This window comes from Mytilus californianus, unplaced genomic scaffold (genome assembly GCF_021869535.1).
Source record: "Mytilus californianus isolate M0D057914Y unplaced genomic scaffold, xbMytCali1.0.p SCAF_14, whole genome shotgun sequence".
NCBI lineage: Eukaryota > Metazoa > Mollusca > Bivalvia > Mytilida > Mytilidae > Mytilus > Mytilus californianus.
In genome coordinates this window covers 8,678,469-8,696,572 of record NW_026262626.1, presented here as the reverse complement: position 1 = coordinate 8,696,572, position 18,104 = coordinate 8,678,469, and the positions used below count along the sequence as shown (strand labels likewise).

General features: G+C 31.0%; 2 protein-coding genes across 4 annotated transcripts in view; one reads left to right on the top strand and one right to left on the bottom strand.

The window, feature by feature from the left end:
- Window positions 1-10,469, bottom strand: part of LOC127724145 (uncharacterized) — a 34,994-nt gene extending 24,525 nt beyond the window's left edge. The window contains exons 1-3 of one of the 2 annotated variants that reach the window (XM_052231019.1): window positions 10,386-10,469; window positions 7,500-7,630; window positions 1,239-1,283 (exon numbers count right to left, since the gene is read on the bottom strand). In XM_052231019.1, the coding sequence (XP_052086979.1) occupies window positions 1,239-1,278 (40 nt within the window). In that variant the 5' untranslated portion in view covers window positions 1,279-1,283; window positions 7,500-7,630; window positions 10,386-10,469. The remainder of the gene's footprint in view (window positions 1-1,238; window positions 1,284-7,499; window positions 7,631-10,385) is intronic. The other variant, XM_052231020.1, reaches the window with a different exon arrangement.
- A 243-nt stretch (window positions 10,470-10,712) lies between these two features.
- LOC127724133 (uncharacterized) overlaps window positions 10,713-18,104 on the top strand; it is a 49,446-nt gene continuing 42,054 nt past the window's right edge. For both annotated transcript variants that reach the window (XM_052230997.1, XM_052230996.1), the window contains exons 1-2: window positions 10,713-10,819; window positions 13,797-13,892. In XM_052230997.1, coding sequence (XP_052086957.1) covers window positions 13,833-13,892 — 60 coding nt within the window. In that variant the 5' untranslated portion in view covers window positions 10,713-10,819; window positions 13,797-13,832. The remainder of the gene's footprint in view (window positions 10,820-13,796; window positions 13,893-18,104) is intronic.

Sequence of the window (18,104 nt, the reverse complement as noted above, 5' to 3'; positions counted from 1 at the left end):
AAATAAATATGATAAATTCAATAATATCAATGTTGTTCAAATAAAACAATCGAACCCGACGGATGAGTATTTTATGAAAATTGGAAAATTCTTTCCGTGTATGGCTATATCATCAATTTTAGTCATCGTTCAAAATGGAACATAGAGTGAACAATGTTTAAAACGTATAATATTTGATAGTAAGTGAAGTATATAAAAATGTATTGTAAATTGTCAATTGCAACTCAGTTAGTAGTGATTTTGTGAGCATAAAAAATAAACGCTTGATAGCCATTTAAGAGCAATACCGGTCAATTCCCTTTAAATTCAAGATTTATTTATCAAAAAAGATTTCCTTTTTTTATTTTCATAAGTAACGTTTTTTTTTTTATATCAAATTAATATATTACATTTATAAATACGTACGTGCATTGGATAAACTTTGTCTCCTATTAGGTCTGGTTTCATTCGTATTTCATACATTAATATTTTCAATTAATATGGCTATACAATGTCCCTCTTTTTTCAATGTCAAACTAATTTTGTTGATCGGTTGCTGTTTCGTTGACGTTTTATCTTTTAGCAATATTCAAGTTTTAGCAAAAAATAACGTGTTTGCACTTTAAAAATTCAAAATCAGGATATAATGATCCTGATCACCTTATTTAATCGACTTTTTGTATTAAATTGAATAAATTAAAGTAATTTTGTAAATATCTCAATAAATGTTTTTAATCAAATTAATGCGCGAACGAAAAAAAAATATTACTACGACTCTTTACTATTGATAAACAAATCAAACATGATAAACTGCAAAATATCTGAACATTTACTTACTAGAAATAAGTGGATTTAGGTAGTTGCACTTGATAGCACCTAAAGGGGTTCAATCATAAAAAAACACGCGTATTTGTTAACCGTTTCAAGGTTTGAATACTTTTCAATGTTCAAATTCTTTTCGGGGGACCTCGGTGGCCGAGTGGTTTAAGTAGTTACTACTGTAATCACTAGCCAGTCAACACTGAGGTTGTGAATTCGAATCCCGCTCGTGCGGGTGCATTCGACTGCAATTTAAATTGACTAGGATTGTCAGTTTTCCTATCGAAGGTCGGTGGTTTTTCTATGGGCACTCCGGCTTCATCCACCAATAAAACTGGCCGCCACGAAAAAGCCCAAAAGCGGTGCTTAAAAATGGCGTTAAAACACCAAAAATCAATCAATCAATCAAATTCTTTTCTTTATCCATTATCTAAACTTACCGAAATCACTTTCATTACAATTCGTACCACCAGTCGCCATATAAACTGAAAATAAGAATAGAAATACAAAGTGCGATCATGCTTCAGGCTATTTTACTTATTTGGTCTTTTTAACTTTTTTTTTATTTGAGCGTCACTCTTGGGTCTTTTTTAGATAGACGAAACGCGCATATGTTGTACACAATTATCAGCCTTGTATCTTTGATGAGCTTTTTTTTTGCAGTTTTTAGCTTTCTTGAATTGTTGTCGATTATGTATTTATGGTAACAAAATATTTTTTTGGTGATGAAAGGGGAAATTGAAGACCACATTGCATTAACAGAAAGAGCTAAATAAGATCTCAATAGTAAATTTGACATTTTCAATTAACTTCAAACTACAGATGATCCGGTTTCGGATGATCTATCACATGTTTAATTGAAAATTTTATACTATTTGCTGAACAAATGCAAAAAAATTTTTTTTCAATGACCATATTTAAAAAAAAAAATATGAAAAATTGACGCACTATTTTTGAAATAAAGGACACCCATTTTTTGTAAAAAATGAGAATTTTTTATAATAATAATGCTTATTATAATAATAACAACAATAATAATTATAATAATGATAATAATAATATAAATAATAATAATATAAATAATAATAATAATTATAATAACAATAATAATAATAATATATAAAAACCAATTGAAGGTCTTTCCTTCCCAAATGCACATATTTTGTTTCATATGAAAATTTTTGACTCAGGTTTAAAGTGTCATTTCTGTTGTCAGACGGTAGCTTACTGAAAGCCAATTCCAAATATATATGATTTCTATACACTTTTGCGTAAAAAAAGGGGAGATAATTTGCTACTGCCAGTTTGAAAAAAATCCCTTTAAGTATCATATAATAGGTCACTTTAGACTGATTCCAAAAATGTATGGCTCTAGATATTTTTATATTAAATTGATAAAAAAATGGCTACTTCTGGTTTATTTCAGATCACTTCCGGTTTCAATGTCAGCTGTAATAAACTGTACAGGACATCGATACAATATTTTTACTAATCTCTGAGTTGCGACATGTCATAACATATATATTTTGGTTAAAAGGGTACGGTTACATTTTATAGGAGTTTTCTACCCTCCTATATTTAAAATGAGATGTATTGGGATATAACTCATAAACGATATATAATAAAGACTATGGTTCTTTTGATTTGAGGTCCTTGGTTTAAGACCTTGAAATTAGAGTTAAGGTAAAAGTTAAATTTGCTATAACTTCATATTTATACATGATAACTAAGCAGTGTCAAATTTCAAAAGCTTATTAACTGTTTGAAATCATATTACAAATATCTTAGCAACATCTCGCAAACATCAAAAACAACGCAAGAAAAAAAATGACGAAAGAAAAAAATAAATAAAAACCAACTTTTCAGAGAACAATTGAAGGTCTTTCCTCTATTCCCCAACCCAGAAACGATATATTTTAATATAAAAATATTCAGATTTAATTTAAAATGTCATTCCGGTGTCAGATGATAGCTTGATGTACGTTTATTTAAAAAATACATCACTTTTGTTTGAAATAAGGGAGATAATTTGTTACTTCTGGTTTGAAAATATCACTTCCGGTATAATATGATAGTTACTTGACACTGATTCTTAAAATATATGATTATATATACTTTTATATCAAGTACAAAAAATAACTACTTCCGGTTTACACAAGGTCACTTCCGGCAGATTTTTTTCAAGGTCATATGGCCTGCAACTTAATGCAAAAGGTCCCACGACTTTATGCATAAATATGAGGTTAAAGCAAAGGTCAAACTCTAGAACGTCAAATTGAACTTGACCTAGAACCTAAATTTCAAAGTCATTAGCAAGGACCTCATATCCAAAAACCTCAGGTCTCTACTATGCATTGTTAATAAGTTATATTACCATACATCTTACTTTCAGCATTTCAGGGAAGAACATTCCTAGTAAATGTAACCGAACCGCTTTGAAGACAAAACATTCCTATAACGACATATTGCAACTAACAATTTAGTGAACATCTTTTGTCAATATACATCACAGTTTCCTAGGAGTAGCATGCACAAGCAAAATAAAGAAATAGAACATGACATTGACCTTTTACCTTGACCTCATAATCTTTTTGGTGGACCCAGGACCTCAAATCACAAAAAGTCTCTATCACTTATGGTTTATGAGTTACTATTACATTCAACGTATGTCGAATACACAAAGGGAAATAACTGTTATATTTTGTAAACTAATTTTGTCGTAATCTTTTAATGTTGCGAAGAAGTAGAACACACAAGAAAAAATCATTAGGGGAGATAACTCTTACTGGTTAAAGTGTTCTGTTAACCGGTGCCAGTTTTGAAAGGGTATAAACTGTTTGTTATCATATACTAAATATTTAAATCCTTAAGGTATTTCCGCGTAAAAGTGGAAAGACCTAATAAACATCAGAACAAAATCAAAAGTTCTTTCCATGGAGAGCTCTAATAATTATAATAAAACAACTATAATAACAGATTCTTCAAATAAATTATATGTCTGTTTTGTTATATAATGGAATTTGATGCGACTGTCATACAAGTGAGAGGTTTAGCGCTATAAAACCAGGTTCAATCCACCATTTTCTACATTTGAAAATGCCTGTACCAAGGCAGAAATATGACAGTTGTTGTCCATTTGTTTGATGTGTTTTATCATTAGATTTTGCCATTTGATTAGGGACTTTCCGTTTTGAATTTTCCTCGGAGTTCAGTATTTTGAGATTTTACTTTTTTTTATATGATAATTAAAAATGTTTCCATTAAAAACGAAACTGTGATACATCTATTTTTACCTCAAAATTACTGTAATATTCTTAGTATCGTTGAATATCAAGTGTTTGTGCATGGGACTAAGAAGCAGGGGAATCTGTGCTTTAGGGAGCTTTGTGTATTGTCAATTGTGTTGATTAGTACCTTAATAATGACTAATAGAACAACAGAATTAGCAAAATATGATATATATAAATAAATACCTTATTTCTCATGAAGAAAATTGTTAAAGAGAACATACAAGGATGTACACATAATTATAAGGTAGGAATAAAGCATACATTGCGTGATCATTACAATTCAAATTAATAATTTTGATTAAGTTTCACAGGTTTTCTCTTTTTATCAATTCTATTAATTCGAATTGTAGATACACTGATTTGATGAACAAAACTCTGTAAAAACGTTTTCCTCTCTATTTCACTGGTCTTAAAATTCATTATGAAAAAGTATTAGTTAACAATCTTAATTAAGTCACATAGACAACACAGTCTGCCTTCTCTTGTCACACTCTGACAAACTCTATCGGCATTATATGCCATTCTGATAGTCGTCAACTGTCCTCAACTTCATTGGAATCGTATGCTAAAATATTGTGATACATGTAAGGTCGATTTCCCAGAAACTATAATCAGTAAAACAATATGTTGTAAATAGAATAAACTTTGAATTGTGACGAGAAGTACACCATATTCTGATACGTGAAACATACCTTTGACTAGGTTTAAATTTCCTGAATATAAATATGTGCTGAGCATAGACCTTAAATGATGGAACGACAACATATGGTATAAATTTTGTTATGGGTCATAGGATGTAACATTAAACCATACGTAACCTGACCTTGATGTGAACTGAATACTTCAGGGTTTCATTCATTAATTAATCATTCCACAGAAACAGGACACCTTTATTATATTAAGGACTCTGAGAGACAAACAATACATCTTATAGTTGTCTTCTGGTTATATTGGTTGCATACATTGGTTTTTGAATAAGGTATTGTAATTTGAGTTGGAAAAACAAATTTGGGGTTCATCTCTGTCTATTACTAAAATATCGACTTTTTATATATCATTTTATATTTGAGGAGGTTACATAAAAGCGAATGACTTGCTAAAGAAATTATCATTTCTTAGACTAAATTATAATTGCCTAATAAAATTTCAGCATAATATTGTTTTAAAATAAGGAGATGTGATTGTCAATTAAACAACTTTGCACCAACGATCATATAACAAAATGTTGAAGAATTACAGGAAATCGTATGACATTCGACAAATGTGCAAATTCAAAACATAAAAGTTACATTGATGTGTGTGTTTACTTTTAATTATTGAATTTTAGGAATTATCCTTTTTCGTGTTATCTGTACTGGAATACTACTTGACCGATGGAATATTCATTACTATGAAACCTAATATATGGGGTTTCGATAAAGATGTTTGTCAAACAGGAACAAAACCAGAGTAGACCGGCGCTTGAATTCTGTAAACATTTTGTTTCCTAATGGGGTTCCTTCCAGTTGGGTTGATGTATATTTTCTGTGAAATATGCTTCAAAAAACACACGTACTCCATTTTACTTTATTTAGTTCTTTTTCGTCAATGAAATTTTTTTTTTCAAATTGCTTGAATTCTTTTTTATATGTTTAATAAATCACAAATTTCATAAGATTTACACGACAAAAAATGATTAACTATATCTAAAAAGGGAGATAAATGGTCTCGAATCTTGACTACTGTGGATTCATTTATTTTCGTGGATATCAATTTTCGTGGATTGCTGAAAACTTGCATATTCGTTGATATTTGATTTCGTAGTTTTGCCAATCTCTGTATACAAAGCCCATTGAAAATATGTTTTTCGTTGAACATTTAAATTCGTGGTTCACCTGTATCCACGAAACCCACGAAATTTGGTATCCAACGAATAATAATGAATCCACAGTATTGGTAATCATTCTTATAGAGAGTGGGAACACCAAAGAAGTTAACAATGACGAAAGAGGGTAATGGAAAATCATTAGTCTAATAAAAACGGACAACGTTATGGCCAAAAAGAAAAATGACCAAAGCAAAAGTTATCAAATCAAAATATTACACAAATATAAAAATTGAACAACGCGACCTCTACCTAAGAAAACGGGATGAAGGTAGGTGTTCCGGAAATGTCAGCATATTATGATCAACTAGTGACATCCGTCTTGTAACTCAAGTTAAATTGCTTTGGTGAGTCAAATGTGGTGAGAAGGCTCCACACAAATCTTGTTGGCACTTGTCCATGATGTCTCTAATCCTAACTTAATTCAAACCTGAAAAATACTATTAAACGATCGGTCACATTTTGACGAAATGTGAAAGTAAGAGATGAGCACTTTGGTTTCAATTGTAGAGGAAGGACAATACTGTCCCGGATAAAACAACATAGATATTGTTCCTTAATTTTCGTCATTAAACATACTTTGAGAAAAACCACAATGTTTCCAACAACAAATACACTGACGATGATATCATCAAAATGCTGAACTTTCTGGAAGACAGAACATTTGTTGAGTTTAATGGATTGATTTCTCAATCGACAGTCGGTATGTCAATGTGGGTTAATTGTGCATCCTACTGGGCGCCTGTGTTTGCACTCATATAATGCAGAATTCATACGCAACCTTCTCAAAGGCCAAATGAAAAGCAATTAGCAAAATTGGTTTATTTTCCTTTCAAATATACTGATTATATTTTGTTATGTTCTATCATTCTATAACCAACATTGCAGTAAGGGTTGTCATTTTTCATATCGCAGTGAACCTGAAATTAAGCATACTACCAAAACTAAAAGGTCTCTTCCATATCTTAATATCTTGATTTTTCACTAGATTTTGACAATGATAGAAGACTTAAAACTAGAATATATTTCAAACGTGCGGATTTCAACCTTCCAACTGACATCTTCTTGTTTCTTAGCAGTAATAAACCGTCTGCCACATCATAACGTTTACATATCTCAATTAATTAATTACGTCCGTGCCTGTTCACAGAATATGCCCTGCATTAACAGGTGTGTGCAACTTAGAAAAAACCTGCTCCAACAGAGTGTTAAGTCGACTTGATTGCACACGACATCATAATTATATCAATAATTGCACTAGTAAATTAATTTGAACTAAAACGGCTTTTTGGATATCAACAGCTTCAACAAACTAAACAATACCCTTTTAAAGTCATATTTAGGCTGTCAGTCAAATGTCGGACTTACCCACTGCGGTAAATTCAGTACTGTTTGCTTGCAGCTTATTAAGATCTGTTCAGTCTATGTTCATATTGTTTAGTAGTTTTTAATCACCTGTTCAAATCAACAAGATACTGGAATTTCAGTACAGCCACTAAACAGTATTTCATTGAGTGAATGCCAATTTCCCATACAAATTTACTTACAATTTTAACAAGACGTATTGTTTTTATACAGCAACTAACGACAACCACTAACAAACTGGCTCCTGACATGCGACAGGCACATACAGAAAGAAAAAAGTGCCCTTACCCCTCCTTTCGTATGGAACAGTTGTCTATATATAAAATAATAAAATGAAACAAAATTGTTCTATTGATTAAAATTGATAGTTTAAACCAGCCTGTAAAATACTCATATTTCACTTTATTGTAAAGCATTTAACGTCCAATTTTGGCTGCCACTAGTATCACATAAGTTAAACACTTCATAGCCATTAATCAAATCGTATATTTTATGTATGAGTTACTTTTAGCGTCAAAACGGACTAATTTTCACTGCGAATGTTATTTCGATAAAACGTTGAAATTTATTAACCATTTTGGCTACCCTCGATCATTGTTAAAATCAATTGTTCCGCTCTACTGTTAATGAATGTTTCCCTAACAAGAACATATTTAAACCAAACAATCAGATTGTAAAGACACACTATTTAGTTCAAGTTCAGATATTAAAACGAATCCATTAAAGCTTTGTCACAATCAATAATTTGAATCGGTAGATATATATCATATAATTTCTTTTGTGCTGTTTCTTCTTAATGTTTTGCTTTGTTGTGAACTTGTATTACACACATATTGTCTATTATATCTTTTGTTATATAAGATAAATAATTCTCAATTTCGAAGATCGAACATTTTTTTAAATAAACGAAATTAATAAATAACACAGATTTTAAATACTAAAAGAGAACATATAGCATTTAATTGTCTTTATCGTTGAATAATATCTAGTCGTACGCATTATTAATAATACATTGTTATTTGAAGATATAATCGAGCTTATGGAAATTACAAACCATTGTGTGAATTGCCAAGTGTTTGGGATTGACTTCGACAGCAAACAGTTAAAACGTCAGATACTAATCATTCTTTTATGACGTCTTTATTTTGATTTGTAAACAAATCCGTGTTCTTATAAGCACAAAACATGTTTGGTACATGCGCACAAACTTCCTGTCTACATTCTCGTTATTTTCATTTGTATGTAATAAAATATATATATTTTAGCTGCTTACATTACATTTTATTATCTATTGTTATTGAATGTAATCAATGTACATATTTCATGGGAAGGAAAAGGAAACAGCCAAACATGCCTAAGATATTTAAACACGCTTCGTCTTATGAAAATACCGTTTTTTGTCCTATTAGAATCAAAATAACTCATTTGTGTCATGCTCTATGCTCATTTTAACATAGGTAGGCATTTAATTGAACATGTTTCATGCCTTGCTAACGCTCGGTTTAAAATATAAACAAATATTATGCCTGCCAATTTTAAAATGAGCATAGAGCACGCCATGAAGGAATTATTTCTTAAACAAATCAATCAGAACTTAGGTGTAGTGTTTTTAAAACAATATAAACACACATAACTAAACAAATTGCCGATGTTTAAACAGTTTTGTGTTTCGTAATTGGTAACTTTCTGTGGTTTGTAGTATGTTCGATGTTTTGTGGTTTTAATTTTTGATTTGATTTTTAAGAGAGTGCAGGGCTATACCTTTAATGTTGACTTGACTACATACAAAATAATTCGGCTAGCTCATGTATTCTCTCAACTATCTCTATATGACTGTACGAGCAGACTAATGCAGATTGTAATGCATGCATTTCTACTAAGATTGGTATCGATTACTGTTGCCTCATCCACGACTACATTACGGTCACTATATTGATTAAAAGATACATATTACTTTTTATCACGAATAAATAGAATAATATAATGTGGACACTGTATTGCAAAAACGTTAGTTATGATGACATCATGACGTCACAAATATGTCAATATTGAAATACCAGATCAAAAATTTTTCTTTTACACGTACTAATTGGATAAAATAGATATGAACCACATCCAAACCCAAAAAGATATTTTACACGCATAAACATCTATGCAAAATATATTTTTGTGTAAAAGCTTTGCTTCAATATGAATATTAACGAAAAAATCTCAGATTAGACTTTTCGGCAGTTTCTGCAGTTCTGTACTAAATTAAAAAAGTTTCAAGTCAAAATAATTTGAAAGGCAAAGTTCTAAACTATAAATAACGACTTCTGTCAGATGTATGTCTTATGAACATTTATGAGATGTTAATCGATATACTCCTATACTTTTTTATTGTCAAATTCATGGGGCTGCAAATTGTGACCTTATCATACCATTTCCTTTGTTCATAATGACTTAAAAATAAGGAAGTGTGGTATGATTGCCAATGAGAAAAATATCCACCAAAGTTTAATAGTCGTGGATATAAGCAGTTATAGGTTATCGATAGGCCTTGAACAATGAGAAATACCCATACTATGTATATTATTAGCTACAAAGGCCACAACATCACAAATATGAAATAATACAAAGGAGAAAGATAATGGCTTAATTTTAAACAATTTAATTTACGAAAAAACAAATATGATAGACACGAACCAACGACAAACAATCAATTAAAGGCCCCTGATCTGGGCCTGTAATTGTTAAAATTTGTTAGGATTTGTTTCTTGAAAATACATGATAATATAAACTATGCACATTTGTTTTTTTTTGTATTTTGTTTGTCTTTCTATTCTATAGGACGAATCGGGTGTTTATTTTATAATTTACTACACTGTTTTCTTGCAGAATTATAATTAATTTCGCGGATCGGGTTGAAATATGTGAAATGTTGAGTCACTTGTTACGCCACTTTACTCCATAAAAAGTGCAAAATAATTACAATATGTGTTCAAGTACGCCTCAAACATGTTAATGTTATATCATTCAACCCAAAACAATGAACATAAGACAAAACCAGAGATTCTTAATATTCTTACCCTTTTTATACTCTACTGCATGCCTATATTCGGTTAAATTGTATGCTGAAAAACAGTCTTGTTAATACTTCCTTAGCAATAAATTCAACACAATTGTATGGTGTTCCCTTGGTGTCAAATAAAATGACTTTGATAGCAAAATGTCATGTATAAAAACGAATTTGTGAAGAAAATGTTTAAGTTGTAGACATCGTTTGTCCTTTATTTTATGTTATCAATATTAATTTTATATTTTTATGATATGTAATCTGTATTTGTATCTTGATTGTGTGTAGACTTTTAGGCATTCACGTGTTACCGTCGTATACTACATTCTTTCGAATCTATGTGTATGTGTATTCCATTTAATTTGGTAAAGTGATCTACATAAATATGTATATCTTTGAATGTGCCTTGGATACATGTGTTACTTAGACTGAAATTATGGGATGAATGTAAGTAAAACATAAACTGTTGAGACATGTCTTTGCTATGTATTATTTTAATATTATAGATTCAAATGTTGAAATTTAAACGACAATACTGTGTACTTATTGCACACTTGGAAACCTCAACAAGTTATTTTGAGAACAGTTCATCAAAGAAAAATTTGGAACAATAACAGTTATTTTAAAACATGAAAGAGATTGCAGGATTTATTAAGGTCGCAATTGGCTATAGAATAAACGAAAATCAATGATGAAAATTAGTATTACGATAAAGCAATATTGGTTTGTTTAAAAATATACCCTTTCATGATTAATGCAGCCAGAAATAACCATAAAAAAATCAGTAAACGGTAAAAAGATGCAAATTCGTGACTATTTGACTGGTACATACACGAAAGTAGTATAAGCAGTGACTGTATGTCTTTTAACGGTAAAATAAAAAGTTTGGTCGACGTTCACGTTTATGCTCTGTGTTAATTAAGCCAACATCTTCTTACAATAGCCTGTTTTTCTTACAACTTTAGGGTATGGTATAACATTGTTTATGTCACAATCAATTTGTGTCATTAAAGCTTGACTAATATTTTCCGAATAGCCTGTCTTCTAATGCTCAAACAGTGTATTTCAAAGTAATGCTACAGGGCCAAACCAAGCTAATGTCCCGTCATTTAACATGTAAGCAATGAAGTGGCAAAGTCTATAGTTAACTCAGAGTCGGGAACAAATGACTCCGATGAAATATTATACAAATGCTTAAATGCTTGTACAAAGCCATATCAAAAGTAATCGGCGAACTTTCTAAAGACGTAACAAGTTGCATTATAACATATCTGGTTTTAATAAAAAGAATTGGGACAACTTTATAAAATATCAGACATTCAACAAGTGTTTTATTGTTTAAAATTTTTAAACATTTCTGTGTCCTGGATCAAGCACATTCTCGCTATTCACCATTTTTCTTTTGAAAATGCTGTGACCAAGTCAGGAATATAAAAGTTTTTTCCATTCGTTTCGTTGGTTGATAAAGTCGAACGTTTGATTTTGTCAGTTTTTATGGACTTCCTTTTTTTTAATTTACCTTGGAGTTCGGTGTTTTTGTTAATACATTTTTTATGACCCTGATTTTCACGTCATTTTCCATGTTTTATTTCTGTGTTTACGTAAGTGTTCTCCTGTTGGAGATCCTATGTATCATATTACTACAGTTCATTATTTGTAGTTCCGTATTCTCTAAGACAGTATCAATAATTGTTAGTCATTAGCATCTATTCCACAATATTATGTCATAGCTTTAGATCATGAGCTCGCTCCGGCAGTCAAGAATATCAATGAAAAGTAAACACAGAAATTAAACGTGGCTCCAGAGATGCTATTACGTGTACCAATATAACCACCATTTGACGGTATGTTCCATATGTACATCCCTACCTTCAAATTTGATATATTTTTATTAGAGGTTCGAGCTGTTTGGTGGGTACTCATTGATATCATAATGTCAAGGTACGTTAAATTCCATTTTCCCATAGCTACAATCAAGTTGATAAATATAAAAGAAAGACAACACCATTTCCCAAAAACGAAAAAAAAAGACGAAAAGAAAATCACGAATGCACAAATCGCTACACATAAAACAAAGAGTTAAAGACACCATGTCACCTAAATCCAGTAGTGAACTCGGGCGCTCCGAAAAGGTAAGCAGTTTCGTTTTCAACAGTGACAACTGGTATGTAGCTAATGACAAGGACATATATTCGGTGATAAGTTACATTGATTGATGTCAAAATAAAGTCAAGATGGCGGTTTTGTGACTATCATAAGTGGAAGACGGACATTGGCATATATGATACACATGTTACATAATTTTATTGTCAACCAAATTATCAGGGTATCCATTAAATTTTCGAAGATTAATTGCAACTGCATCACTAAAAATCCTTGCCTTGATTACTTCCTTGTAAAAAAAAGAACTCCCATTAAGATAGTACAAAAGGAAACACAACCATTTGACTTTTGTTTTAACTGGTACATGTATGCTCAACATGCAAGAGATTTAAAAAGTTCCTTTACAGAATGAAAAGTACACGTCAATGGAAATCATCGAATAAATAGTGTACGTCGTGAAGTTAAGTTCTGACTGCAACTCACATTGTCAATGTAAATATATAAAATTTAAATACGGATGTATCTTGTTTCCAGTCTTCTTACAGTACACATAAAAAACATACAAGTCGAAAAGGAGAAAAATACACATTTTCATCATGTTAATGTTAATTGTCTTTTAAAACCCGTCCTACACACATTACACATTTGATTTTTCTAATTAACATGTAAAGCATATTTTTGGATTATTCACTGTGCTACAAAACATCATTAGCCATTATTTAAGGTTACTCATAATTAAAATAACACTTTCCAATTTTTTGGCGTACAAAGGGTTGTTCTGGATATAAATTCTTCAATAACGCTCTACCCCAAAACTTGAACGCAATGGATGTATAAACACGTAAGGAGTCATCCTACCAAAAGGGCCAAATAGGAATAGCTGAAAACCATCTTGAGTCAACTTTGATTGAGGAAGTTTAAACATTTGTTTTTTTTAATTATTGTCAACTGGAAATTGAAGATGAAGTAAATGCATGCTATAAAAAATAATGTCAAGGGCGCAAAGAAAAACCCTAGGGGACCTACATATGTCTTCATTTATCTGATGTATTAAATTACACAAATGAAGTAAGGATATTACAATACATTTTGATTATACATTCTTTTTTGCGATATCTTGACGACATTACACTTACTGATTGCTTAAGAATAACTCGGATTCTATTTCACCAATTCAAAGACAATATCATTTTGTAGAGCTTTGGATAGAATAGATACGTCGAAAGATGGTGAATTTGAAGATATAATTCAATTTCTTTGGAGCACCTACAATTATTGTCCTTGCTAACGTACATTGACCAATCAATTATAATAATTTCAGATGGAAACCAAAATTTAGTACGTCGAAGATTTAGAAATGGCGTCGAAGAGTACAGTAGATTTCTCTTTCGATGAACGTGATAAAAAAGGAAATATGGTAAGAAAAAAGGACCAAGCACAAACTAAACATATAAAAATAATGCTTGTAAGTGCAGAAAAGATACCAAGGGGGATTAAAAAACCACAATTCCAATAAAAACAGACAACACTATGACCAAAGATAAAAAAAAAGAAGAAAGATAATAAACACCAATAACGAAACATCGAACAGAAAGCTAAGTTTGATCATGTACGAATAGTTCCAAAAGCGGTATGAAAGCAGTTGCTTCGGAAAGAAAAGCAGATCTTGCACAAAAACTTATACCCCTTTAGTGGTATTCATTTTGTGTAAACATTGTTTAAAGTCGAAAATAAATTCCATGTATGTATCGGGAGAGTAGTTTACAATGTATAAGAAAAGGTGGTTTCGACAAATTGAAAAGAAAGGCAAAAATACCAGAGAAGTCGAAGAAAAAATAACATGTCAAAAACAAAAAACAAAGAAAAAACGACGCAGGGACAAAAAACCGCCTACAAAATACAATATAGAGAGCAAAAGACTGGAGTATATATGTTGTCATCTGAGACACATCAGTTCAAATATCATTATTGCTTCCTTAAGATTGTCGAAGGGGTGACTTCAGCTTTACCTTTTCGAATGTTAGATCCAATAGCTTCCTTTTAAGTAGTAACCTTATATCACGGAAATCATGATAGGATACGCAAGCCCTGGTATATCGTATCAACTTGGAAATGTATACTCTACATACCAGCGGTACTTGCAGATTGAAACTCAGATATTAAAAGCTAACAAAGGATCTTTTTTATTTTCTTAAAGCTTAGTTCTTAACTGACCCTCCCTGTCAATTAATATTAAGTCACGATTTGAGCCTGTCTTAACAGTGGCATTCTTTATTATTCGATTTTTTTCAATAACACAATTGCTACACGTTAAACTATTAAATGAAAGGACAACATCTATGTGGCAGAACACGAGTTAAATGATATTACTGTATCTAGGTATTACGATTGCTTTTGCAAGCGGTATACATTTTCGAGTCAGAAGGACAAAGAATGGGAAAAATTATAAATAGGATTCTAAATAAATATGTGACTGTTTTAAATGCTTTGTAGTGGCGTTCTATCCTGTTTATACTATTTTAAACCATAATTAATCATTAATCCACCATTTTCTATATAAGAAAATGCCTGTGCCAAGTCAGGAATATGACAGTTGTTTTCCAATTGTTTGATGTGTTTGAGCTTTTGATTTTGCCATTTGATTAGGGACTTTCCGTTTTGAATCTTCCTCGGAGTTCGGTATTTTTGAGATTTTACTTTATACTACAACAATACATGCAAGATCATTGATCCTTCGAACATTAATTACGTTGATCCAAAATACCCATCATTTTAAATTTTTAATTATCTAGTCTTTAGGGGGAAAAAATCAAAATTTAATATTGAAATTAAATTCCAGAAAAAAGTCAGTCAAATTAGCCCCTGATTTAATCCCGTCATTTCATCAATACACTTGAATGTTCAGATATCATTTCCATGAAGTATTGTCCGAACACCGCAAATCTTGTCTGCATGTGTTGTCAAAAAAAGAAACACATTTCACATAAAATGAAATGACACACAAAAGTTTTAAACGACGTAATTGAATTACTTTCAGGATACAAAAAAAAATAAATGAAAACCTAATTATTCAGAGAATAATCGATTTTTTTTTTATCTTTAAGCATATAATTGTTATGACTCTAAAAATGGTCGAAAACGGAAATATGAGATGCTTCTAGTTTGAACAAGACACTTTTCGTGTCAGGATATGTGTCAAATAGCAGAAATTGTATTAACAAGCCATACGCAAGCAAATAAAGTTATTTGCAGATAAAAGAGTTTGTGACTGATGGCGTGTAAAATTCGGTGCACAGGTATACGCTATCAATATATACTTGATAGTATGTTTTGTTGGTTTCATTCTCATAAACTCGGAACTTTACTAATTCATTATAGAAACCGATACTTTCTTAAACCTACAAAACAGAATTATCGCATCCTTCAATTTACCTGTGATCAATCATTGGCAAAAATTATGGGATTAAAAATGTATATCGTACATTTAATTTTTTAGGATGTCAAATATCTAACCTACGTTAAGACTATCTGAAAATGTTATATCGTGTAGCCATCTTCGTTAATAATGAAGCTTAACATAATGTATATACTTCTGAAAAACAAACGAACAATTGTTTGTCAACAAAAGTTCATACAAATATTTTACAATTATGCAATATAGTATACAGTGATTTAGTTATATGTATTGTAATATATTTCTGACTTATGCATGTCCATCTATCTCCAACAGCAAATACAATGGTAAATTGAAAAAAGAAAAAAAAAAACGAACAACAACAAAACAAAACAAATAACAACTTAAGATTACCATACAGTCTTTAGAAGCCTGAGACAAACGTCTTTACAGCATACAAAGCCTTGCATTGATTGTACAATAATTGTAAGTAAATTCAACAACTGGCAGACAAGATCTGTCCTCAACACATAATTACATTAGCTTAATATATTCTAAATTTAGATAAGGACAAACACAAGTGGAAGTACCGATTTTTAGTCAGGCATGCACGTTTGTAGTGGCTTATCTATTTTCTAAAGAACTCAAAAAGTTGTTTTAATCACTGCTTGCACAAAGTTACAATCAGTTGTGTCAAAGAACTAAACAGTATAACACGTGTGTACAAGGAAAGCAAGTCTAATGTATTATCATAGTTTTATTGTTTAAATTAAAAAAAAAATGCGTTTTCGTCACGTTCAAAATATATCTTAATTTTTTAAAGTAAGGACGAAATGAAGCGAACAATTTACTTTTGATCTTAGATATTTGCCTTATTTTTGTAATTTCAAACACGACAACGACTAAATACTTGAACTTAAAAAATGGAGCGTAGCTCGAATGCTTTATAACTGTCCTCTCTTTGTAGATTTTGAAGTGTCAATAATTAAATGTGTATCCAAAACATCAGCACGTCGTGATCCGTCCTCAATCTATTAATTGGATACTTCACGTTTAGTTACTGGCTCGAAATAAAATCTTTAAAAGTTTTTAAAACAGAATTATTTCCCGGCCCATCGTTAACAATGAAATTATGTTCAAAACATGCGCGCTTTAACCATTTTGAAGTGTTAATATCAAAACAATAGTTTTAATTAATAAATGTGAAAACAACTGTTTCCAGTGACACGTCAGGCCATCTGATCAAACAATTTTGTTAAACCATGCAATTTACTACTTTTCAACGTTAAACATGTCCGCTACAATACTTACCCAGCACACTTCTTTCCCATGACCCGGACTGCCCTGTCTAAACCAGGCCTGTTCTAAATCTGAACTGCTCAGAGAAAAGGTGATCTTGTTAAGAAAGAAAGACTGCTTTTTCAGTTTTACATTTTATTTTATTACGTTATACTGGAACTTGAAGAATGAACACAAATATTGTTTATACAAAAAAGTAAAGAGCTCAAGCCAGATGTGGTATGAAAAATGATAAATATCGTGACAAGTCTTAAGCAAACATGTATTTATGATTTGTCTAAAGCAGATTGTTCACATGTCTGATCTTTAAAAAAACAGGTTTTCAGGACCTTGGCGGAGTTAAAAAGCAGACATAGGTCTGGTCGATCGCTTATAAAATTTTAATTGCAAAGTTGTAAAAAAAAATAGACGTTTGTACAGGTTATGACTGCATCGATCTGTAGTACGAATTCATAATGACATCCATTTATCTGTTATCATATTATGTATTGTTTTCAAATAGTTAAAATAAAAGTTGACGGGAGAGTCTATGCGCTGAACTGACCATGCCATATCGTCTTATCTATTTCCAATTAGAATAAATATTATTTGAGATATAGGGAAGTTATTTCTGGATTTTACTACATCGTTTTAACGGGGGAAGGGTGAAAGAAGACTCGCATACATTTGCACTTTTGTTTTTGGTTGAAAAATTAATTTGTGTATCTCCTAGCGGCTTAAAATGATAATCTCATTTCCAATTAACCATACGTATTTTTCCACTTTCGCTGCTTAAAGGTTATTTGTTGTACTTATACATAAAATGACACCTTGGATATATTTGTTTTTTTTTAAATTTTAGACGAAAAAATGTGATAAACATTGCTACAATGGTATTTTTCTATCATATTTAACTTCCATGTGAGAAAAATGGCAGGCGTGTCATTTTTGGAACAT